Source organism: Drosophila kikkawai, chromosome 3L (assembly GCF_030179895.1).
Source record: "Drosophila kikkawai strain 14028-0561.14 chromosome 3L, DkikHiC1v2, whole genome shotgun sequence".
Taxonomy (NCBI): Eukaryota; Metazoa; Arthropoda; class Insecta; order Diptera; family Drosophilidae; genus Drosophila; species Drosophila kikkawai.
The window spans coordinates 31026886-31051597 of record NC_091730.1 but is presented as its reverse complement, the minus strand read 5'-3'; the positions used below and the strand labels follow the sequence as shown (position 1 = coordinate 31051597).

The window sequence follows — 24712 nt, the reverse complement described above, 5'->3', positions numbered from 1 at the left end:
CAAACGCAGAAATTCGGGCAGTTTTAAAATTTATTTCGCACAGGGAAAAACTGCTGCGGAATCTCGCCGACAGATTATTGATGTCTTAGGAGATAACAAACTTTCGATTCAAATCGCCGAACAGTTGTTTAGGCGATTCTGAAGTGGCAATTTTGATACCGAAACACCCAAGCCTTCCTGACGACCAGTGACCGTTGATACGGATAAAATCATGGAAATAGTGGATCGAGATCGTCATGAACCATCGCAGAGGAGCTGCAACTAAGCACGGAAACAGTCCATAGGCATTTAAAGTCAAAAAATTTAACAAAAAGCTCGATGTAAGGATGCCTCATAAGTTATCCCAAAAAGCCCTTTTCAACCGTGTATCAATCTGCGAATCTTTGTTGCACCGTAACAAATTCGACTCTTTTCTGGATCGGTTAGACACTGGTGATGAAAAGTGGATCACATATGACAACATAAAGCGTAAAAGATCCTAGTCGAAGCACGGTGAGTCGTCTCAAACGGTGGCAAAGCCAGGACTGACGGCTAAGAAGGTGTTGCTGAGTGTATGGTGGGATATCAGAGGAATTAATTATCCATTATGAAGTGTTGCCCTATGGCCAAACCATCAATTCTGACCTCTACTGTGAACAACTGGAGAGATTGAAAATTGCACTTGAACAGAAGCGGCCAGCCATGGTGAATCGTAAGGGCGTTGTGTTCAATCATGACAACGCTAGGCCCCATACATCTTTGGTGTCGCGTCACAAGCTACGGGAGCTTTGTTGGGAAGTGTTAATGCATCCACCTTATAGTCCGGACATTGCCCCAAGCGATTACCATCCGTTTTTGGCCATGCAAAATTTTTTCGATGGACAAAAATTGAGTTCAAGGGAGGATTGTGAAAATCGAATCGCTGAGTTTTTTGCCAGTAGGGACAAGGACTGCTTTAGGAGAAGTTACCATCAAAATGGCAGAAAATCATCGAAGACAACGGTACATAAAGCACTAAAATCGGACAATGCTAACTATGTTAATATCGTCGTCAAAAATCAATAAAGAAACCGGTATGTCATTACCAGACAACCTGATATAACAAGAAATCAAGCTAACTTCGGCACGCCAAAGTTTGTATACCTTGCAGATATTATTTTATTACATTTTACCTATACTTATTATGTTTACAGTTTACATTTTCTCTACATTTACCAATCGTTTGTATGGCAGCTATATAATATAGTTGTCCGATTTTAATAAAATGTATACCAAAATTTTGAAATAATAAAATAAGCTTATACCTCAGAGTAAATCAAAATACGTTGAAAAACAACGAAGTTCTAATTTTTTTTCTATTAATTTCCCAATCGTTTGTATGGCAGCTTTAAGATTTTCCATCCAATGATCCATCATGAAATTAAAAACGAAAATCTGAAATAATATACCATAAAATGGCCAAACATCAAAAATGATGCAAAAATGTTGAAAAACAGCCAAGTCATAATTTTTTTTTCTAAAATTCAAAAAAAAAAAAGCTTCAAAACTTAATTCTTAATGATCCAATTGCAATCTGCAAGGGTAAACAAACATCGGCGTGCCGAAGTTAGCTTCCTTTCTTTTTTTTTTAATCGATTATATCGGAAATGTCCTTCACTGCGTTGCAAACTTCTGATTCAAATTATAATACCCTGCAAGGGTATACAAATCTATAAAAGAAAATTAGGCTTCCAAAAGATAAGTTTATTTCTTGTGGTACAAGACTGCTTCATACATTTCTAATAATGTTCAAAGTTAAGAAACGGTTTTAGTCACATTGCAAATGCAAGGTTAACGAAACATTTTTATCCTTTTAAAGTACGGGCAATAGCGTCGATTTGACGGAACTAGCATACTTTGTCTAAAAATTAAAGTGTTAACTCATCTTACCAAATCGCCCGGTACGCCCAATTCGATGTAAGTATGTTTCGCAGTCAGCGTTGCCACGAACATCCACTGGTAAATCGAAGTTAACCACAATTGTAACTTGCTCTATGTCAATACCTAAAAACCAAAAGAAAATATATAATTTTTTTAATTTTCGATTATAGAAAATGTTAAATACCTCTTGATAACACATTTGTAGTTATAAGTACTTTTTCAAGGCCGGAACGAAATCGATCTAAAACAGCTAGTCTTTGCTCAACGGTTAAATCTCCGGACAGGACCGCTACCGAATGACCATCAGATGTCATTTTGGCTGCAAGCCAAGCCGCTGTCCTTCTTGTCTGAAAAATACAGATAAATGGTTCTTATTACGCATGCATCAGTTTCGGCCTTTAAAATTTATTATTGTTAGCAGTTAATAATGAAAATATAGTTTTACTTGGAAGTTTGTATTTACATTTTTATTATTGAATCCAGCCAACTTAATCTCGTTCTAATTCTAGATAAACTCAAGGATAACAGTGAATGTGAGGTGGTATATCTGTATGATATTTGTTGTACTGCATTTCTGGTGATGAATAAGCTCGTGAAAATGTATCGATTTGTTATGTGAACGTAGAGCGTGATTACGTAACACGAATATCTTTTTCAATAAATGCAGACAATCAGTTTACAAATTGAAGTTAGTAGAAAGAGGGACAACAAACAATGTATTTCGATTTAGGATCCTAAAAAACAACGAAGACAGCTTGTCAGGCAACGCACTGACAAAAAGCCAAAAAGTACAATGCGTATTAACCCCATAGACAAACAATAAGGCTTATCATCGCAATAGAATGGGGTACTGAATTCTTTTGGATTGGGATAAAAAATCATTTAGAATCGTCAGAATTCATGGGATTAGGACTTTTTCCCTCATGAATTTTCCAGTGATGATCTTTTTTAAATCAGATTATTTATTAGTTTCTTGGCGTACACCCGTGTACCAATGTCCACTTTAATATGATCAACTAATAAATCGCGTTTAGACTTCGTTATTGTATTTATTCCAAATTTTGGTTTGAAATTCTTTCAACCACTTTGTTGTCGAGTTATAAGACTCCATCTTGCCCATCTTGTGATGATGCTTAATCATATATTTTTTCGCTCAGAATTTCGCTCAATGTGTAATAACTTTTTTCTCAGAGGGGTCTTCGAAAAAATTTGTACATGCTTCTATGAATCAAAAACGTACGAATCGATTCATTGAAGCATGTAAAAAAATTTTCGAAGACTCCTCTGAGCCAAAAGTTATTACACATTGAGCGAAATTCTGAGCGAAAAAATATCGCTCAAAAAATGATCATTATTTTTTGATCGAATTTTTTTCGCTTAAAATAATAATTATTATTCTTTGAGCGATGAAGTAAATAATTTTTTTTTTTTTTTTTCCCCAGAGCTGGGAGCCATACGTCCATATTGGCTTCAGTGTGGAGTTGTAGAGCAGGACCTTGTAGTCCAGACACAGGGGCGATCGGGAGTTTATGAGCCAGTGGAGGCTGCTGGCTTTTAGTTTTAGATGGATTTTCTTGCATTCAATGTGTCTTCGCCATGTTAGGCGTCTGTCCAGGTGGACGCCCAGGTACGTTACCACGTTGACTTCGGGGATCAGTGTGCTGTTCAGGTAGAGCGGGGGGCATGTTTGTCTGTTGAGAGTGAACGTTATGTGCTTACACTTTTATTCATTTATTTTGATACGCCAGTCAGATAGCCACTTCTCGACTACCTTGAGGTGGTTGGCGAGCTGGGCTGTTGCACGGACTGGGCATCTGGAACGGCTGAGGATCGCAGTGTCATCAGCGAAAGTGGATAATGTTAGCTGGTCGCTTGTGGGGATATCCGCTGTGTATAGAACAAATAGGGTAGGCCCAAGTGCACTTCCTTGTGGGACTCCAGCTTCGATTGAATAGGTGCCGGATGTTGTTGCGTTGCACCTCACTGCGAAGACTCTGTTGTAGAGATCTGGAGTAGTTTTTGAATTATAATACACATTTTGTGTATTTTGTTGGCGTGTAGCTGTTGCTCGTCGCATGCGACTCTTCAGCTCCTTGTAGACCACGCAGCCTCTGTAGTTAGCTGTGTGATTTTCTCCACAGTTTCCGCATTTTTTCGATTTTGGGTCTTCTTTGTTCGCAGGGCAGTGTGCAGAATTGTGGAAGTCTCCACAGACTACGCAGACTGACCGAAGGGTGCAGTATGTCCTCGTATGTCCATACTCCTGGCAATTTGTTGCGTTTGTGTGGTTCTTCAACGGTGATTCTTCGATGCAACAGGAACTGCAACTTGTAGATCGGGTGAACTTCATTCTTCTTCAGAGTTTTACTTTCTGGCTCCAGTTCGACTTTGAATAGTGGTTGCGGCTTTTTGTTTTTATTTATAATGTTGCTGACGTTCTTGGCAAGGAAACCCTTGTCTTTCAGGGCTTCCACTATCTCAGAGGGGGCGACGTCTGGTTCAATTCCTTTTAACACGACTTGCAGTCCTTTGCTGCTTTTCAGTTGGTAGGTGTAAAAATTCTTTTTGGAATCTTCCAGGTATTTTGACACAGCCCGAAAGTGTTCTTCTGTTTTGGTTTGAATTTTTGTTTCGCAAATGTTCCCTTTAATAAGCGGAACAATGTGAAAGTTTCCGTCCCCGACCAGCGCAACAATTTTGTTGACCGTTTGAGTTTTTCTCCCTAATATAAATGGGTGGGGGCTTTGGTTGTTTTTGGGTCTCCTGCTCCGGCTCTGCTTGGTTATTCTCATCAGCTGCTAGCGGAGAAAATTTGTTGGTGTTGTTTGGGTCGTAGCTTTTGGTGACACGGTTGATCTTAGGCTTGTTACCAACCGTGTTATGTGGGCTAAGCTTACGCTTAATTTGGATGTAGCGATCCATGCCAGTCTGTATAGCCGGGACCGCTTGTTGCTTATCGGAGTTCACGGTTTTTGTTACCATTGAATTTGGCGCTGCGTCCGTTGGCACCGATTTCGCAATATTGGTCGCTGGTTTAGTTGTTGCTGTTGCTTTTGCTGCGTTTGCAGAAATTGCAGCTCTGCTTGTTGTTGGTGCGTCTTCCATCGAAGCCGATGGTGGTGGGGTTTGGCATTGGGAGCTCCGAGATGTAGGAGCTGGAATGAGTAGGGCGGGGGAGCAAGAGCGCGCTCTCGTGCCATCGGCGGTCAGTAGAGCCGGGTTGGGCTTGGTAGACGTTTTTTCTGCTTCGATATCGCGAGTTGAGAAATAGGTGAAGCAACCGTTTCTTTGGTTTATAGAGGTTCTACGCTCATTCTTTTGATCGCCGCTCATTATTTTGAGCTTATTTCGCGTGGCACCATATAAATGAACTTTGCAGCTCAAAAACACGTCTCACGCACTAGTGTCCGTATGTCATACGCACTGTAGGGCTTGGCCTAGCTGACAGTACGTAGTGTAGAGTTCCGAATTTACTTTTTCACCATGAAAAAACACTTCGAGAATAAACCCCGCGTAGCGGTCGTCCGTAAGCACGTCTGCACTCGATGAAGGTCGAATGCAATGATGGCAAGCGAAATATTTTAAAATCAATAGATAATCATTAATGGTTGATTTTTATTTTTTTACTTATAATGATTATGTGCCCTGAGAAAAATAAATTTAAATATATATTTTGCGTTTTTTTTTTCTAAATTTGTATTTACTAACTTAGTATCCAGTGTATCCACCTCCATTTTTGGTCACTACTGCTATTCTGTTTGGCATACTTTTAATAAGAGCCTGGCAGGTTTCTACTGGTGTCTCATACCACAATTTTTGGACACCATCCCATAATTGTGCTTTATTTGAAAATGAATACTTTGCCAATTTCTTTTTTAAGTCTCCCCACAAGTTTTCTATGGCGTTTAGGTCGGGGGATTGGCTTGGCCACTTCAGAACGTCAACTTTTTGGTCCTCAAAGAATTTAGATAAAAGCCTTGATGTATGCTTTGGATCATTGTCTTGCTGAAATACCCAACGTAATGGCATATTTTCTTCAGCATATGGTACCATAACTGTTTCCAATATGGATTTGTATTCTTCAGCAGTCATTCTGTTCGTAGTCTGATAAATTGGACCTACGCCATACCAGGAGAAGCAACCCCATACCATTATATTACCACCTCCATGTTTGATTGTTTTCTTTGTAAACCGTGGATGAAATTCCTTTCCATTAGGGCGTCGAACATTCCTTTCACAATCATTCCCAAATAAATTTATCTTGGTTTCATCGCTCCATAAAATGTTTCTCCACTTTTTCTCCCCGATGCATCCTACCCAGTCTTTGTGGTCCCTTGCAAAGTTTGCCTCATGGTGATATTTTTTTTGCGCATAAGTGGAACCTTTCTGGCAATTCTTCCTGGTAGGTTGGCATCTTGTAGTCGTCTTCGGATAGTTGGAGCACTAACTGAATTCCCAATATCTGCTGCATTAGCCTTCGATGACTTAAATGGGTCCTTTTTGCTTAAAGATACTATGTAGTGGTCAAGCGTTTCCGTTGTTTTTTTTGGCCTTCCACGGGATTCCTGTCTTGGTTTCCTTTCTAATGCATTTTTAACAAAATTATGGGACCTTTTCATTAATTTGGCAATAGCTCGTAAAGATTTGCCATCTTTTCTCAGACTAAGAACCAATCGAGCTTCTTCTTTAGTACAATGAGAATTTCGACCCATTTTTTCTAAAAAAAAATAAATATTTAATTCTCTTAATTGATAGTAGCTATATGAAATTTACCTTAAGTTGCCAAAAAATCACTGATTACAAAATTATTCACTTGTTATTTATGAGAAACGGAGACTGTACCTATTATTATGATCAGGCGAAATGTGTGGTTGACTCACAATTTATAGAAAAGCTTTGATATTCGGGGATTCCCCTCGTTCACCTCTTTGTCACAGTGTGGCCAGATATTGACCATAACAAATAACCGAAAATTTTAAAGATGTCAACACTTAAAGTACGAAAAAACCATCTAAAATTAAATAATTTGTGTATGTACCTATTAATATGATCAGGTGTGTATATCATGACCTTGGAGTAAAGCGATAGTTTGTTGCGGGGTGCCAGGAGCCATGCCATCCGGGAAACCTTAGCCTTAAAAGCATGCTGAATGTTCGCAACATGCCTGCCGAATGTAAGTTTACGGTCCAAGGTAACGCCAAGGTATTTATAGGCTCTATGGTGACCAATGACTCTACCATTAAGACTGACCCCAGGACAGCTAGCTGCACGGTTGGTGAAAGTCACATTCGCACATTTGTCCGCATTGATGCGCACATTCCAGTTAATAGCCCATTCTTGGTAGGCATCCAGATACTCCTGTAAACCAAATGAAGCAGCCAAAATACTAGTACTTTTCACTAGCACAGCAGTGTCATCAGCGTACGTAGCTATTAGTAAATCATCTTCCGCGACTTCAGTTACTGGTGAGTGACTAGGCATGTCCGAAGCAAAGACCGAATACAGAGTAGGACCTAGAACACTTCCTTGCGGAACTCCAGCTTCAATTGTCTTGACTCTTGATTTATACCCAGGGATCGTAACAGTTATAATTTTTATAGTACAAATTATGAAATAAGAGTTATTTTACAATTATATAGAAAAAATAGGAAATTAATTCCTATTATTCAAGTTTTATAAAAAAGTTGTAGAATAATTATTATTTTTCAATTTGTATATAAAAGTTGAGTTATAACAGTTATTTTCAATTTTTAAAATAATAATTGAAAATTAAAATTATTTTCCAATTTTTATTTTAAAAATTGAAAATAATAATTATTCTCCAATTTTTATTTTAAAAATTGAAAATAAAAATTGAATCGCAATAACTTTCCAACGGAGCGGTATATCTTAAAGATTTATATATGTAATTAATCTACGCTTCAATACCTTTCGTTTGATGTATATATTGTGGTTATTGCTTATGCATAAAAATATGCGTATACGTAATGCTTATTACATTCCCCAAACAAACAAGGATACTAAAATACCTTGAAAATAAAAAAATCGCGGACAATTACGTGGACAATTACGTGGGTCGTTTACGACCCATATTGATTAAAGACCAACTGACAAGAAATTCCTGGGTAATTATCTTAGTATTCATGTTTGTTTGTGAAACGGTGAATTTTTTATTATATGCACTTATGTTCATGTACATATTTGTGCACATGCAATAACCACAATATATACATCAAACGAAAGGTATTAAAGCGTAGATTAATTACATATATAAATCTTTAATATATACCGCTCCGTGTTGCAGGCGGAAACAAAATTGAAATTATGGGATCGCACTAGAAACTTCCTCGCAAGAGAGAAGCCTGTTTAGAACCAGCCTCTCCATAATTTTACCCAGAGATGGGAGAAGGCTGATAGGCCTGTATGAATCCACTTCTGACGGCGCACAGTAGCGCCTTTTCTCATTTAGCGTTGCAAAAATCATATCTTTTGAACCAAATAAGGTATTCGAATAATTTAAACGGCATTGGACAGGTAATTGTTGTAAAATGTATATATGTACTGGATAAAGTACCACGCCCACAAATACGCCTTTTTAAAGGGTATCAAAGTGAAAAAATAATTTTTTTTCAATGAAAACAATTTTTAAAATAAAATTTTTATTTAATTTTTTGTTTATTTTTATGTATTTGCTCAAATAAAAATAATTTGAAAACTGAAAAAAAAATTTTTTGTTTAATTCGAAGTGTAACCGCCACGCGCTACAGTTAGTATATTTCTTGAAATGTATGAAATTGTGTCGGTATTTTGGTATATTTTACCCTGAGTTGTTTTGGTTTTTTGCGTTGCATTTCCGCAGACGCAGCTCGACGCAGCCGATGAAAGTTAATTCTGATCCAGGAAAGATCCACGGAACTTGTAGTCATAGTGTAGTTAGTGGCTTTCATTGGCGTCAGAAGATATAGACTACTTTAGGCAGAAAAAGGTGAAAAAATTGACACCTGGCAGGTAGCGATTTACCTGTAGAAGCCCAAACCAAAGTGTCGTTTTTTTTAGGTTCTTTAATAGTTTATGAATGTATCTATCATTTAAAGTAAAAACCATGACCATTGGTTTCATGGTTTTTTTGTAATATTACCTGAAAGTCGACCAATTTACACATGTTTTTTTGTATGATGCAAAAAACGAAACAAAGTTCAACTTTAAATGCTCATAACTTCTACAAAAAAAATCTTAAAATTGATTTTATTGCAGATTCTGAATCCTTGTTAAATTTCCTTTCGAATAAGTATGGTTAAAATCGTTTTTGCGAACATGACTTTTTTGATTTTTGCAACGCTAATTGTTCGAGGGGCGCTACTGTGCGGCGGTTTTCCAGGCTAGGGAACCATGATTATGCTGGCCGATTTCCAAACTTTCGGAAAGTATCCAACTTCTAAACTTCTAGCAGGAAGGCACATTTGAAACGGCGACTCCAAATACGCTTCCACTTGAAGACACAAACTATCAGGGGCATAATCAAAGGGCTTATAACGCTGCTCAAGGTTATCAGCAAACACTTCAGCTTTTTCTAAGCTAGTGCGACACCAGCCCCCAGCCTGATTTCTGATTGCTGACTTTGGGGAGGACTGAGTTTTGAATCGTTTCATGACACGCCAAAGCGAGTAATTTGCACTCATATCAGGACCCAGGTCTTCCAAAAAGTTGTCTATTTGCGTCTGTTTTCTACGAGCAAGAACCTTTGCAAGCGATTGGCAAGTCTTCTGTGGATCTGTTGTATACGAGGATCTCCTGTTCTAGCATGTTCACTACGAACTCTTCGTTTAAGTCCAAGCAGCGCTAAAATTCTGGGAGGGAGTTGGGGAGGTCTAGGACCCACTACTCCATGTCGATTTCTGATGATGATTTCAGATGGGATTTAAAAATGTTGATGTTAGCATTATGGGCAAGTAGTCGTGGGCGATGAGGTTTCCACAACGGCGTGGAGGACAGTTCAGCCAAGATAGGTACATGATCCGACGAGAGTTCATGTAGAGCACGTACGTGAAGTCTGCCTGAAGCAAATCCATTGGTAACGAAAAAGTCAAGCGCTGATGGAATTAATAGGGAATTGTAGGAGTAGAACGTAGGTTCGCCCGTAGCCAGAACCTGGTAATGCCCATTTGCGATGACTTCTTGCAAGCGTTTACCTTTAGTACAGGCTCTTGAGTTGCCCCACCATGCATGTTTGGCATTAAAATCGCCACCAGCAATAAATTTATTACCCAAGGTGGCGAACATGGATATAAAGCTAGATTGCGTCCAACTTTCTGCTGGTGGAAGATATATAGCAGCTACAGTGACTGTTCCATCAGAAGTGTGCAGAAGCACACTCGCTATCTGTCTATCATTGCTAGCGGTAGGAGGGAGAGGACTATGACTTAAACTAGATTTAATGATGATTGCAGAGCCACCTCTGCTGTTGCCACTGGGGTGAATGGCAAAATATGTGAGATATCCAGGAAGGAAAATGCGCCTTTCCTCACGCATAAGTGTTTCAGTGACTAGCATTATGTCTATATCATGAATACTGAGGAATATTCGAAGCTCCTCAGAGCCTCTCATTAATCCACGAGCATTCCACAATCCGATTTTTAAGCTTGATGAGGTCATTTCGGAATACGTGAAATAAGAACCTGAACAAGTTCTCTAAATGCTTTGTTGGCTTCTACGGTTTCTTGTACAAGCTTGAAAAGTTGGTCCATTCTGTTATTAATGGCACGAATGGAATCGTCTAGCGCGAAGAATTTGTTATTAAGGGATTGATCCGATGTTGATATACCAATAGCATCACGTGCCCTGCTATGAATAGTGTTAGAACGAGCAATATCTGCATAAGAAATATTAGTTCTTAACGCCTCAGCTGAAATAAATTCTCGTGGAGAACTATGAGCCTGTTTTCTTGAGACCGGAGAACTAGTCAACGGAAGCCTGGGTCTTGGTTTAAGGATCTTCATTTTTTACAGTCTGACAGGGCAGCTTTTGTCAAACGAAACATGGTCGCCACCGCAGTTAATACATAAGCTTACGTTACTAGTGCATAAAGCAGATCCAGTCATATGAGGACCACTACATTTACCACAAATAGGGTCCTGGACGCAATAGTTCTTAGAGTGTCCAAATATTGGCATCTTTGGCGCAAGCCATACGGTACCAGGAAGACGTATATAAGCGGGTTATTTTCGTATTTCCCAGCTCCTCACTTGATCCAGGATCTCCACGCTTCTCTTCCACTCCATGATTGTATCTCTTAGCTTTGAGTCCGTCCAGCTATTACAATCCTCGACCGTTTCCTTGTGGTCGTTGCTCTGGCTCACGGTCTTGCTGCCACTTTCTTAAATCTGCCTGCTAGCCATTACTCTTGGTGTCGATCTCTTGCAACCACTTCAACCTGTTCGGGCGCCAATCTGTAACGTCCTGTCGTCCACGGGTAGTCAGCGGGACGTTCAGGGTCTGTGCAGATATATTTATTTGGTTCAGGCGTGGTTGCTGTAAGAGATTCCGACCCCGTCCCAGAGTAGAACGCTAGAGGATTATGCTGTAAATGTATCTTAATGTTTATTTACTTAAAAGGTACAATTTCAATAATTTCATGCCGGATCTCGATTCTGGGGGTACGCCGTAGTTCCGATTCGTCCTCCTCGTCCCGAGTGCGGCTGTCCGATAGGGGGGTGCCGATAGTCCCGCCAGGGTATGGGCCTTGAAAGCCACCCAATAGCGAATGCGTTCGGACTCGAAAGTCCTCCACGAGAGAATGCGTTCGGACTCGAAAGTCAACCGAATCCTGTAGTTGTCGGACTCGACAGTCGGGTCAGCGCCGTTTGTTGGACTCGAAAGTCAGCTCGGAGAAGTTCGGACTCGAAAGTCTGCTCGAAGACGTTTGGACTCGAAAGTCTGCAGATTCGGACTCGAAAGTCAGCAGAGAGAATGGGACTCTGAAGTCGGCAGTATTTTGGACTCGCAAGTCAGCAGAGAGAATAAGACTCGAAAGTCGGCAGTGTTTCGGACTCGCAAGTCAGCCGAGAGACTCGGACTCGAAAGTCGGCAGAGATTGGACTCGCAAGTCAGCAGAGAGAATCGGACTCGAAAGTCGGCAGTATTGTGGACTCGAAAGTCGGCTGTATTGTGGACTCGCAAGTCAGCAGAGAGAATCGGACTCGAAAGTCGGCAGTAACTACGATTTATAAATAGGAACCTGAGTTCCCGTGACTTCGCTGCTAACTACTGGGGAGGTTAACTCGACCCAATCGCAGTCGGCTGCTAAGTCATTACTCCAGGGCCGTGGTCCTCTATATATAGGCCCTGGCGTGGCTTCAGTGTGGCCAGAGTCCTGTGCGGGATTTTCCCCGAATAGTGTGGCCAGCCTCCATTCGGTCCAGTGTGACCCTCCTTCACGATAAGTGGCGCGCGCGCGCATTTAATTCAAATTATCTTCCTAATATCGCCAATCCATTTCTTATGTCCCTAAGTGGTTCTATTTTATTCTATTTCTTCCTTATAAGATATATTGTGCGCCTACAGGCGTCACAAATGGAAAGTGAAGAAGTATCTTCTGCATTAACAACAAATGATAGACAATAAAGACGTCGTTTTTAGGGAAAGGTTGTAAGGCCAGAGGAATTGAAACAAAAAAATTGAATACATTGTAAGGCCAGTTTAATAAAAATGAATAAATTGCTTAGATTAATTCAAATGTTAATTTAGAATCTTATTTAACTATATAAAATTTAAACAAAAATGTAAGAATAATAAATTTAATTAAATTGCAAATCATGATAAGTAATATAGTACAATAATAAATCTGTAAGCTATGTTAAGAGAAAAAAATGTACGTAAGCTTTATACATACATATAAGAACAAATCTAAGCAGAGGCGTGTTTGATATTATATATTATATATGAAAAAAAACGAAGTCGAATATTTTTTTTTTTTGGGTAAATGTAGCTTTTAATTTCAAAAATGGCATCAACAAGTGTGTACTAATTGTAGTTTTCTTGTAAATCGAACAAGTGCCTTATCACAATTTCACCGCTGCAACGCACAATTTGTATAAAGTGGCAAATATGCAACTTGATTTGGATTATTTAATATCTTACCTTCAAGAACAATAATTTTTATTTAGCTGTTTTTGAAGTTATTTCACTTTTATTCATAAACAAAAAAACACTATACGAACCACACCAACATTTTTGCGCGCAAATGTATGATGCATGTAAACAAGACGAAAAAAGTCCCGTTATAAAGCTTAAGAGAGCTTTGAAACCTTCTACTCACTCATAAGATCACATGTTTATTGTGAATTGACAAGTATAATTAAAATAATTAAAAGGCTCCTAGATAATACAAATTATATAATAAGTGTCTAGAGGCACTCTTGGGTATTAGAGGGTTAAATATTAAATTACACATAAAACTTCCCTCAGCTCGACTAATATATATTTTCTTTTATTGAGAACGATTTGTTCATAAAAAATAAAAATATTCTTTTAATTATTTTGAATCTTATCAGGCACTTTCAATCTTGTTACTAAACCTGAGAAAGTTATCGGAAAATCAACAAATCTACAAATTTAGACTTTCAAAAATGAGCTTCCTTAGAAAAGGAATACTTACATGACAAAATATAATTGCTTGGCCAATGCTAATGCAACCATATACATTTTGGATTGCATTATATTTTCCATCTTCATTCTTGCATTTAACATAATATTGTTTTATGTTATCGAGTGACTCTTCCTCACGCATTAATCTGAAATAAGATGGTATAATGTTTTGTGTCATAAAGGGGTTATGCAGAATTTTAAAAGTACATGGATAATCAATTTCTGTTTGTCAAAAGTTCCCGTCTTTTCTGAACAGCTCTCTGTTATTCTTTCGTGTTCTTTTATAACATATTTTTAACATAATTATTTTCAGTCAAATAAGAGAACAGTGAATTAGGAGCTTCCCTTAAGTTATGAAATCCTTTTTCAGTCAGTTGCTTCGCGGCATGTTTGGAAACCTTTAAGCGAAGTTTATAAAGTATAAATGAAATAAAAAAATGTTGGGATACTTAGGCATATTAGATAATATTAAAAATGTCTTATAGGCACAGTTTAAATTTTTATGTATGATAACGGCATTAAGTGGTTCTAATTTCAAGGCAGTGCCTTGGTCGGACATACCTTGGCACGCGCTATTCACTAGTGTTCTGCGTTTTACATGTTAAAAACAAGAAAGGAAGCTTACTTCGCCATGCCGAAGTTTGTATATCCTTGCAGGTTGCAACTGGATCATGAAGAATAGATCCATTCTGGTTAAATTAATGGCTAAAATTAAAAGGGATATATTATATATATATATAAGTTAACACATCCATTTCCCATAAGGCAAATTCGCGGAGTTGCAGGCCGCATCCGGTGGCCAACACGCGCAACGGCGAATCTGGTGACCAAGCACTCCGAGGGCAATTGCCCGGAGTCCGTCGCCCGGCAACAAGTTGCTGACCAACGGTGCCGGGAACATTCGGGCGGCGCATGATCGACATGCGCCGGATACCAAGTGCTGACCAGGCATCTTGGCGGCAGCGCTGCGGCTACCCAAAGACTACAAGCCGCGGCCGCCGTAGACCTTTAGTTTAGTTTAGAATCATAACTCCACAGCCGTAGCTGTGCAATTTAATAAACCACTGTAACAATAATTTTATATCTTACCCTAGCGGGTCAAGATCAATAAATAGAATTGAAACCAAACTCGTCTCCTTTATTACCATTGCCTTCACAGGCGATCGGGAAACAGGTAGTAACCAATCTAAATATAATTGGCGCCCAGCGTAACCGATCTCACGACCGCGCTTAAAAGAAGTTAGCCGAAAAAAAAAAAAAAAAAAGAAACACTCGCGCGGAAGCAGTGAATTACTTTGTGAAAAGTTACAAAACTTGTGCAGTGAATAAAAAAAAAAAGAAGGAAAACTTAACAAATATAAATTGCGACGAACAGTGGCAATAGTGCGATAAATCGACAAATAAAAAGTCGAAAAACAGTTATTGTGGAAAAAATAATTCAGAAATTGGCAGAGCCCGGAGCATAGCCAAAATAAAAAATTGACAAATTTGGCAGCATAGCCAAAATAAATAAAAAATTAATTAAAAAAAATTTTTTTAATTAAATAAATCAAATCATCAGGGGCAGAGCCATTCCGCATAGCCCAGCAGCAAAAAACACCGACGGCAACAACGACGACTTGGCAGAGCCCGGAGCATAGCCAAAGAAAAAATCAACAAACTTGGCAGCATAGCCAAAATAAAAATTAAATAAATAAAATCATCACGGGCAGAGCCATTCTGCATAGCCCGACAGCAAAAAAAAACACCGACGGCAGCAGCGACGACAAGCAGCGACGGTAGCAGCGACGACCGCAGCGACAGCGACGACGGCGAATAAATATAAGAAATGTGAGTAGGCTTCTTGTCTCCGCCAATTAAAATCGAGCTCAGTTGCCATTACAGTGGGCATAGTTCTATTTGTCCCAAGTAAAATTAAAAATAAATAAAATCGGGAATATTTTACCGAAGTTTAAGGAAATTAACTAATTTTATTTAATTAAAATTAAATTCAAAATAAATAAATCGGGGATATTTCCTCGAAACCTAAAAATTCCATACGTACAAAATAATACAGTGGACTCGTTTTTTCTTATTAAAACACTAATTAATAAATCAGGATTTAAAATTTTCAATTTATAAAAATCCAACTGTGAAGACGATACAGTTTTTAGAAAATTAACAACAAAAAAAAGACATTCTTGAAACTTCCGACCTTTACGCATATCAAATACTCTTACAGGAATTGGAGGTTGGGCGAACGATAAATCGTTCTACATTTTTCATTCTTTCAGCACTTGGAGGGTGGGAATAAAAACACAGATTTATGAGTAAGGAACTGTCAGACGAGGAAATTCCTTCAGACGAGGAAGTTCTTGAAGAATATAATAGAAGAATGGAGGCAAGACGAAACGCTCACTCTGAAGCGGGTCAGTCGACCAGCAGAGAAGCACAAGAACAGGTCTTGCTCATGCAGCAAGTCCAAATCACTGCCATGGAGGCGGCCATACAGGACGCACTTCAAAGGCAGCAAAAATTATTCGAGGATAGATTAGCCCTTGTCCAACAGGAGTTGGACTCATTGAGAGTTCGGGACAATAACCCAAAAATCAAAACATATACCGAAATTGAGCTTAAGCCAGGAGAGGTATTTTGCGACGAACCACTCGACATGGTGAAGTCGGTCCCAACATTTGATGGGAAGCAGGAAAATTACGTTGCCTGGAGACAAGCTGCCTGTGCAGCATATAAAGTTTTCGAAAACTATGAAGGCAGCAGCCGCCATTATCAGGCCGTGGGAATAATAAAAAATAAAATAACCGGCCCGGCAGCTGCCGCCCTATCTTCATTCAACACAGTGTTTAATTTCAATGCCATATTGGCACGTTTAGACTTCACATACGCGGACAAAACTCCGACGCATGTAATTAAGCAAGAATTAAGCTTGTCCAGACAGGGGGAACTGCCCCTTCTTAAATACTATGATGAAATTGAGCGCAAGTTAACACTTCTAACAAACAAAACCATCATGACCCATGACGCAGCCGCAGCGGCCGTCCTAAATGAGCAGCACAGGGAGGACGCCCTACACGCGTTTGTCTCTGGCTTGAAAAAATCATTGAAGATAGCAGTCTTCCCGGCACAGCCGCGAGATTTGCCGTCAGCATTAGCGCTAGCGCAAGAAGCTGAATCGAGCAACGAAAGAACCATCTTCGCAGCCAGCTTTGCTCGGCACACAGAGGAAAAATCGTTCAGACCAAACAACCAGCGACAAACGAGCTGGAGAAGTTATGAACAAAACCAAAATTCGGGGGCAATAAAAAAGAATCCTCACTTTGTCCGAACCCAGAGGGATAATAACCAAAGTGGTTCATCCCGGCAAAAACCGCGTAATAACGCAGATAATAAACAGCCAGCACCAGAGCCGATGGAAGTTGACACTTCCTCTCGGTTCAGGCAACCTACAACTTGGCAAAAAGGGCAGTCGAATCGATTCCCACAAAAGATAAACTTCTTGCCGGAACAAGAATCCGACAATGAGGACTACAACTCAGTCGCTCAAGCTTCTGCCACTGAGATAGAAGACGACCTAGAAGCAGAAGACTCCTGCAATTTTTTAGGGTAAAGTCCCTGCTCCCCTATATTACCCGTAAGGTGGCAGGAAAAGAAATAAGAATATTATTGGATACGGGTACCTCTAAAAACTTTATTACTCCACTCCCGGGGCTGAAAGGCGTCGTGGAAGCGGAGAAACCTTTTACAGTAAAGTCAATCCATGGCTCTACTAAAATCGACAAAAAATGTCTAGTTTCGGTGTTCAACGTAAAGACACCCTTTTTTATCTTAAAGAACCTCAAAGACCTCGACGGTATTATCGGACTCGACTTGCTTAAACAAGTGAATGCGACACTGGATTTTACCAACAATGTCTTGCGGACAAGTAACGGAAACGAAAGTATCCAGTTTACTAAAGCAAAAAACGTCAACTTCATTAAAATCGATGACGAGGACGTCCCCGTGGCAATTAAAGCCACTTTCGATAAAATGATTGTAAAAAATCATGGAGCCTTCGCCGACACAGACGAAGCTCTACCTTTTAATATAAACACTATTGCTACAATCAAAACTGACGGGGAGCCAGTATACTCCAAGTCATACCCTCACCCCATGGGTGTAACTGAATTCGTCAATGCAGAGGTTAAACAACTTCTCGCGGACGGCGTAATCAGACCATCCAGATCCCCATATAACAACCCTACGTGGGTCGTGGACAAAAAGGGCACAGACCAAAACGGGGTAAAAAAGAAGCGATTAGTCATCGACTTCAGAAAGCTAAACCAGAAAACCGTGGACGATAGATACTAGGGATAGGGTATCGATCTCGACAATACTGTCAAACATAGGCGAGTCCCAATTTTTTACAACACTCGACCTAAAATCCGGATTCCACCAAATAGAATTGGCGGAAAGGGATAGAGAAAAAACTGCTTTCTCCATAAACAATGGCAAATACGAATTCTGTAGGTTGCCATTCGGACTAAAAAATGCCCCTAGCATTTTCCAAAGGGCCATTGATGACGTGCTAAGAGATGGAATCTCTAAAATATGCTACGTTTATGTAGATGACGTCATAATATTCTCCAAAACGAAAGAGGACCATGTAAAAGATGTAGATTGGGTACTCAATAAACTTTTGGAGGCAGGCATGAGGGTATCCCAAGAAAAGTCAAAGTTCTTTAAAAAGAGCGTTGAATACAAATATTCTGAAAGGGGAAAATGGAAAGGCCAGTAAATACCAGTCAAGAAAAATTGACATAAATTTGACAAATGAGCAAAGAGAATCTTTTGACAGACTGAGAGAAATCTTAGCATCAGAAGACGTTCTCCTCTCATACCCAGACTTTAAGAGGCCATTCGATCTAACGACGGATGCGTCAGGCTTTGGTCTAGGGGCAGTGCTATCTCAAGACGGCCGTCCAATCACCATGATATCACGCGCCCTGCGTGATTGTGAAAAAAATTATGCGACCAATGAGCGGGAACTCCTCGCTATTGTATGGGCATTAAAAAGTCTCCGAAATTACCTCTACGGGGTAAAAGGCTTGAAAATCTTCACTGACCATCAGCCACTAACCTTCGCCGTCTCCGATAAAAATCCTAATGCAAAGCTGAAACGCTGGAAAGGGATTATCGATGACCATGGCGCAACACTAGTTTACAAGCCAGGGAAGGAAAACCTCGTGGCGGACGCACTGTCCCGCCAGAACATAAACGCCCTCCAAGACGGGCAAGAATCTGACATAGCAACAGTACATAGCGAACAGTCGCTAACTTACACGATCGACTCAACCGACAATCCCGTAAACTGCTTCCGGAATCAAATAATAATTGAAGAAGGAAACGGTTTCTCGGTAGATACGTTCATCTTGTTTAAGAGCAAAGTAAGGCACGTGATCAGAATACAAAATCGCGACAACCTACTAGAAGCCCTACAAGATGCTGTGAATGCGGAGGTAGTAAATGCAATACATTGCTCATTACCGATCCTAGCGTTCATTCAACATCAACTAGTTGAATTATTCCCTAGCACTTCCTTCAAGTATGCGAAGAGCTTTGTACAAGACATAACGGACGTAACGGAACAAAGGGAAATAGTTGTAACAGAGCACAACAGGGCTCACCGAGCGGCACAGGAAAATGTTAAACCAATCCTGAGGGATTATTTCTTCCCGAAAATGCTGCGGTTAGCAACAGAAGTAACTGCAAACTGTAAAACCTGCTCCATGGCAAAATACAAACGCCATCCATCCAAGCAGGCAGTAGCGGTAACACCCATTCCTTCTTCCGTAGGAGAAATCCTACACATAGACATTTTCTCAACGGACGGGACACTTTTTCTTACATGCGTCGACAAATTCTCAAAGTTCGCTACAGTGCAGAAGATCGCATCAAGGGCTATTGTGGATATTAAAGCTCCTCTACTACACATAATAAATTTTTTCCCCAAAACCAAAACAGTTTACTGTGACAATGAAAAGTCACTAAATTCAGAAACCATCAAGTCTTTTCTTTTGAACCATTTCAACATAACAGTCTCAAACGCTCCACCTCTGCATAGCACCTCAAATGGGCAGGTAGAGAGGTTTCATAGCACCCTGGCAGAAATAGCCAGATGCCTGAAGCTTGGAAGCAACCTAAACGATACGGTCGAACTAATTCTCCTTGCAACAAATAAATACAATAGCTCAATCCACTCGGTAACCAACAGGAAACCAATGGAGGTAATTCATTCGAAACCTGTAGAATTCGAGAGGGAAATTAACAGGAAAATCCAACAGGCGCAAGAAAGAAGCCTAGACCAGGTAAACAAAGACAGGACTTACAAAAACTATCAGGTCGGCGAGAAAGTTTTTTTGAAAACGAACAGACGCCTAGGTAACAAGCTCTCACCACTTTGTTCAGAAGAGGTTGTTGAAGCGGACCTGGGGACAACGGTCCTAATTAAAGGGAGAGTGGTCCATAAGGACAACCTGCGTTAACCATCTTCGCTAGACTCTCCAACCTAATTTTCGCATTTTCTATACTTTTTAGGTTAATAAAGTACATCCTATTTCTGACACTAACGGCTGTTAGGACGGACGCGACTATAAGACTAAATGACTATACGAACGCAGACTACATACCAATAGAAGACGGTAACATCATAGTGTGGGAGTCCTATGGGTACTTACAGCACGCGACTAACATGACGTCATACGAAGACTACGCTGACCAGACGGAGACACTAACTAAGACATTCACTGACGACCACCGGATACCGGTAATAAAGACGGACCTCGGACATATTCGCAAGTTGGTAGTTACCCTTAAGTTCCACCATAGGGCTGCTAGGAGTCTCAACATACTCGGGACAGCCTTAAAGGTTGTTGCGGGCACTCCCGACTTCAATGATTGGGAGCAAGTAAAATTCAATCAGGAAACATTAATGAAAGCGGACGAGGGACAGACAGAGCTAAATATCAAGTTTCAAGAACGTCTAAACGAACTCGCTAACGCGATGAATCAAATCCAGAAATTCGAGTCAGATAAAGAAACACACCTTTTGGAAATCATCTTAGCAAAAAACAGAATCGTCATCACAGATTTGGAAAACATATTAATGGGCCTAACCCTAGCAAAGTTAAACATTGTAAGTCCAGCAATCCTTGATAACTCCGACATTGGCGAATTTAAAGACAAGCAGCCTATTAATGTTAGCTTAATAGAGTTATTAGAAGTATCTAGTATTAGTGTTTTTCAAACCCCAGACATCCTCCACTTCCTCATTAAATTCCCTAAACCTAAGTTTACATGTAAGCAAATTACGGTCTACCCGGTCCAGCACCATAATAAAATCTTGGACCTCGAGAAAGGAAACTTGGTCGCCGAATGCCCCGAACGAAACCTAAATATCGGACACTGCAAGACAACAGTCGGTGCCACCTTCTGCAAGGAGCTGCAAGACGACACGTGTGCTCAGCAACTGATATCTGGAGCCGTTGCACATTGTTCCACACTGCCAGGCCACCTTGACCCAATTACCATGGTGGACCACGGCACTATCATTGTAAATGAGGCCAACGTGACTGTAACCGATGACCAAGGTCGGGACCAGAGAATAACCGGAACTTACTTGGTGACATTTTCGGACCGAGTGAGCCTCAACGGAACCTGGTACGTTAACCAGCTGGGGAACTCGATGAAGAAGCCCGCCGTATCAGCCATGACTGTGGTCAACGTCACGACACACCAAAATCGACTAAGTCTACCACTCCTCCACGCACTAAGCTTGACGAACCTCCAGCACATCGGAACACTTCGGGATAAGCTTACCATGGGCTCCTTCATTAACTACGCTTTCGCACTACTCGCCGCCCTTCTGCTGTGCTCCACTGTCTGGCTTGGATACTGCCATCTTAAAACCAATAGCCATGCAGTCTCTGGAATCCTTGGCGACGTAGAAGCTGAAGGTCACCGGGACGGCGACCACTTAAAAGGGGGAATAGTTAACACATCCATTTCCCATAAGGCAAATTCGCGGAGTTGCAGGCCGCATCCGGTGGCCAACACGCGCAACGGCGAATCTGGTGACCAAGCACTCCGAGGGCAATTGCCTGGAGTCCGTCGCCCGGCAACAAGTTGCTGACCCGGCACTTTACCAACGGTGCCGGGAACATTCGGGCGGCGCATGATCGACATGCGCCGGATACCAAGTGCTGACCAGGCATCTTGGCGGCAGCGCTGCGGCTACCCAAAGACTACAAGCCGCGGCCGCCGTAGACCTTTAGTTTAGTTTAGAATCATAACTCCACAGCCGTAGCTGTGCAATTTAATAAACCACTGTAACAATAATTTCATATCTTACCCTAGCGGGTCAAGATCAATAAATAGAATTGAAACCAAACTCGTCTCCTTTATTACCATTGCCTTCACAGGCGATCGGGAAACAGGTAGTAACCAATCTAAATATAATTTATATAATATATATACCCTTCAGTTCCATTCCTCCCGGATTCCCCAAGGATTCCTCCGGGCACCGGGATAAGTTCCCTCGGAATTCCGCGGGACCGCCCATACAACGCGGCGAGGAACTTTCATAGATAGGGTACTCCTGGCAAGGATCTCGAAATTCCGCCAGGAATCCGCACCAATCCCCCGGGACAGTCCCCGGGAATTTCAACCTCGAATCCTGCAGGAATCGTCGAGGAATCCCGCGGGAATGGCTCGCGGGAATCGTTGAGGAATCCCGACAAAATCGTCGCGGAATCCCGCGGGATTCGCTAGCGGAATCCGCCAGGAATCCCAGATGAAAACCTATAGAAAATTCCTGTAAATCCCCCCCTTCCTAGTAAAAATCCGATGTAATTTATTCCTTATTTATTTATGGATTGTACATTTTTATACCCTTGCAGGGTATTATAATTTCAGTCAGAAGTTTGCAACGCAGTGAAGGAGACGTTTCCGACCCTATAAAGTATATATATTCTTGATCAGCATCAACAGCCGAGTCGATCTAGCCATGTCCGTCTGTCCGTCCGTCTGTCCGTTTCTACGCAAACTAGTCCCTCAGTTTTAAAGCTATCTGAATGAAACTTTGTCTTCTATATACTCTCACTGCTATATATGTCGGAACGGGCCGGATCGGACGACTATATCATATAGCTCCCATTTGTATAAATTTTTAGAAAAAAAATTATAACTTTGCTGTTTTTCAATATTTTTGCATCATTTTTGAGATACAGCCATTTTATATTATTTCAGAATTTTGGTAAAAATTTTATGAATGTCGGACGACTATATCTTATAGCTGCCATAGGAACGATCGGCAAATGAATAGGAAAAAAATTATAGCTTCGTTGTTTTTCAACATATTCTTATCTACTTTTAGATATAAGCTTTTTTATTATTTCAGAATTTTGGTAAAAATTTTATGAAAATCGGACAACTATATCATATAGCTGCCATATAAACGATCGGTAAATGTAGAGAAAATGTAAAGCTGGGATTGTAAAACTGTAACTGTCAAACTGTAAACATAATAAGTATAGGTAAAATGTAATGAAACTCTGTTTTGTGTGTGTTTTCAGCATTTAAATCTATAATATTAACATCAAAACCAATCTGCAATCTACCGGAACAGTCGCTCATTAGTTCGTACACCATCCGTTCGTCTTGCTTTTGAATATGCACCAGATATTAACTACTCTGCGCATTCAAAAATTGCTATCGGTGGAAAGGACAAAGTATGTCAATATTGTCAGGCGTTTAAATTTCGGAATGAAACTGCCGGTATGTGCTGCGCATCAGGAAAAGTCGTGCTCTCTACCTGCTCCACCAGAACCTTTATTAACCCTTCTTGCTGGAAATTCAAATGACTCAAAATTATTTTTGCGTAAAATACGCAAATTTAATTCTTGCTTCCAAATGACGTCATTTGGGGCCACTAAAATTTGTTATCTTGCATCCGATGGACGTAATTCTGAAACTACATTCAAAATACAAGGCCAGGTGTACCACAAAATATATTTTATGGGCAATTGTAAAGAGCGCGTAACGACTCGGTGTCAGTATAATTTTATTGAACAAGCAGAGGAAGCGGTTTAGGAGTCTATAGCGAACAAACATAGTGACAGGAGATTTTTATATATAAACATTACTGTTCAAGGTTTAATATTTTATTTACTGACAACTCTGTAATATGCTCATTGTTTTCCTATTGTTTCCTACAAATAATATACATGACAAAACAGTGTTTGCCGGGTCAACTATAATTAGTTCGGGCCCAGCAAAGCGGGTCGGATCTGCTAGTATCATATGTACATGTGTTTCATTACATTCTACATTAGACAGTTACAGTTTTACATTCCCAATCTTACATTTTCTCTACATTTATCGATCGTTTCTATAGCAGTCGTCGATATAGTCGTCCGCTTTTCATCAAACTTATACCAAAATTCTGAAATAATAAAAAAAGCTCATATCTCAGAGTAAATGAAAATACGTTAAAAAACAATAAATATGTTCAGAGAACGAAAGTTTAGGACCTAGGCGAACACCCAAATCGTCAACAAGAGTTGTTCTTTCCAGAGAGCAATCATTAAGCGTATAAGTGGGAAAATGGGGGGTGACACATGTCCTCAGAGTGCAATTGGAGATATAGAGATGTAAGAAGTTAGCACGACACCATATTTGAAAGTTATTAAGACCTGATAGCAGGTCTGACTGTTCTTATACTGCACGCATATCTTAACGTCATCAGCGTACATAAGTACTCTAGAGTTCGTTAGAACCAGCGGGAGGTCATTGATAAAAAAAGTAAATAGCAGTGGGCCGAGGTGGCTACCTTGTGGGACTCCAGATGTGACACAGAGGAATTTGAATAAAGCATTTTTAAACAGAACATTTATTTATTTATTTAAAAAAATTAGCCCAGTGTATTAGCCCGAGTATAAAAATACTTATAATTAATGCCCTGGTCACATGGTTCTTTTTGAGTTCTGTCACTCAAATAACTAAAAATCCTTTTAAGAAGATAGAAAGGAAACCCAACTAAGTTATGCTTCCTTACAAGAAGAGAATGATTAATCGAGTCAAAAGCTTTACTGAAATCTGTGTAAGTTACATCGGATTGGAAGTTACGTTGGAAATCCAT

At 40.2% G+C, this 24712-nt stretch overlaps 1 protein-coding gene across 4 annotated transcripts in view; it reads right to left on the bottom strand.

Moving 5' to 3' along the window:
* The window catches only part of Dbp80 (putative ATP-dependent RNA helicase Dbp80), a 170741-nt gene that overhangs the window by 23192 nt on the left and 122837 nt on the right, over positions 1-24712 (bottom strand). For all 4 annotated transcript variants that reach the window (XM_041776432.2, XM_041776431.2, XM_070284903.1 and 1 more), the window contains 3 exons: positions 13553-13688; positions 2084-2246; positions 1909-2022 (listed from right to left, as the gene is read on the bottom strand). In XM_041776432.2, coding sequence (XP_041632366.1) covers positions 1909-2022; positions 2084-2246; positions 13553-13688 — 413 coding nt within the window. The remainder of the gene's footprint in view (positions 1-1908; positions 2023-2083; positions 2247-13552; positions 13689-24712) is intronic.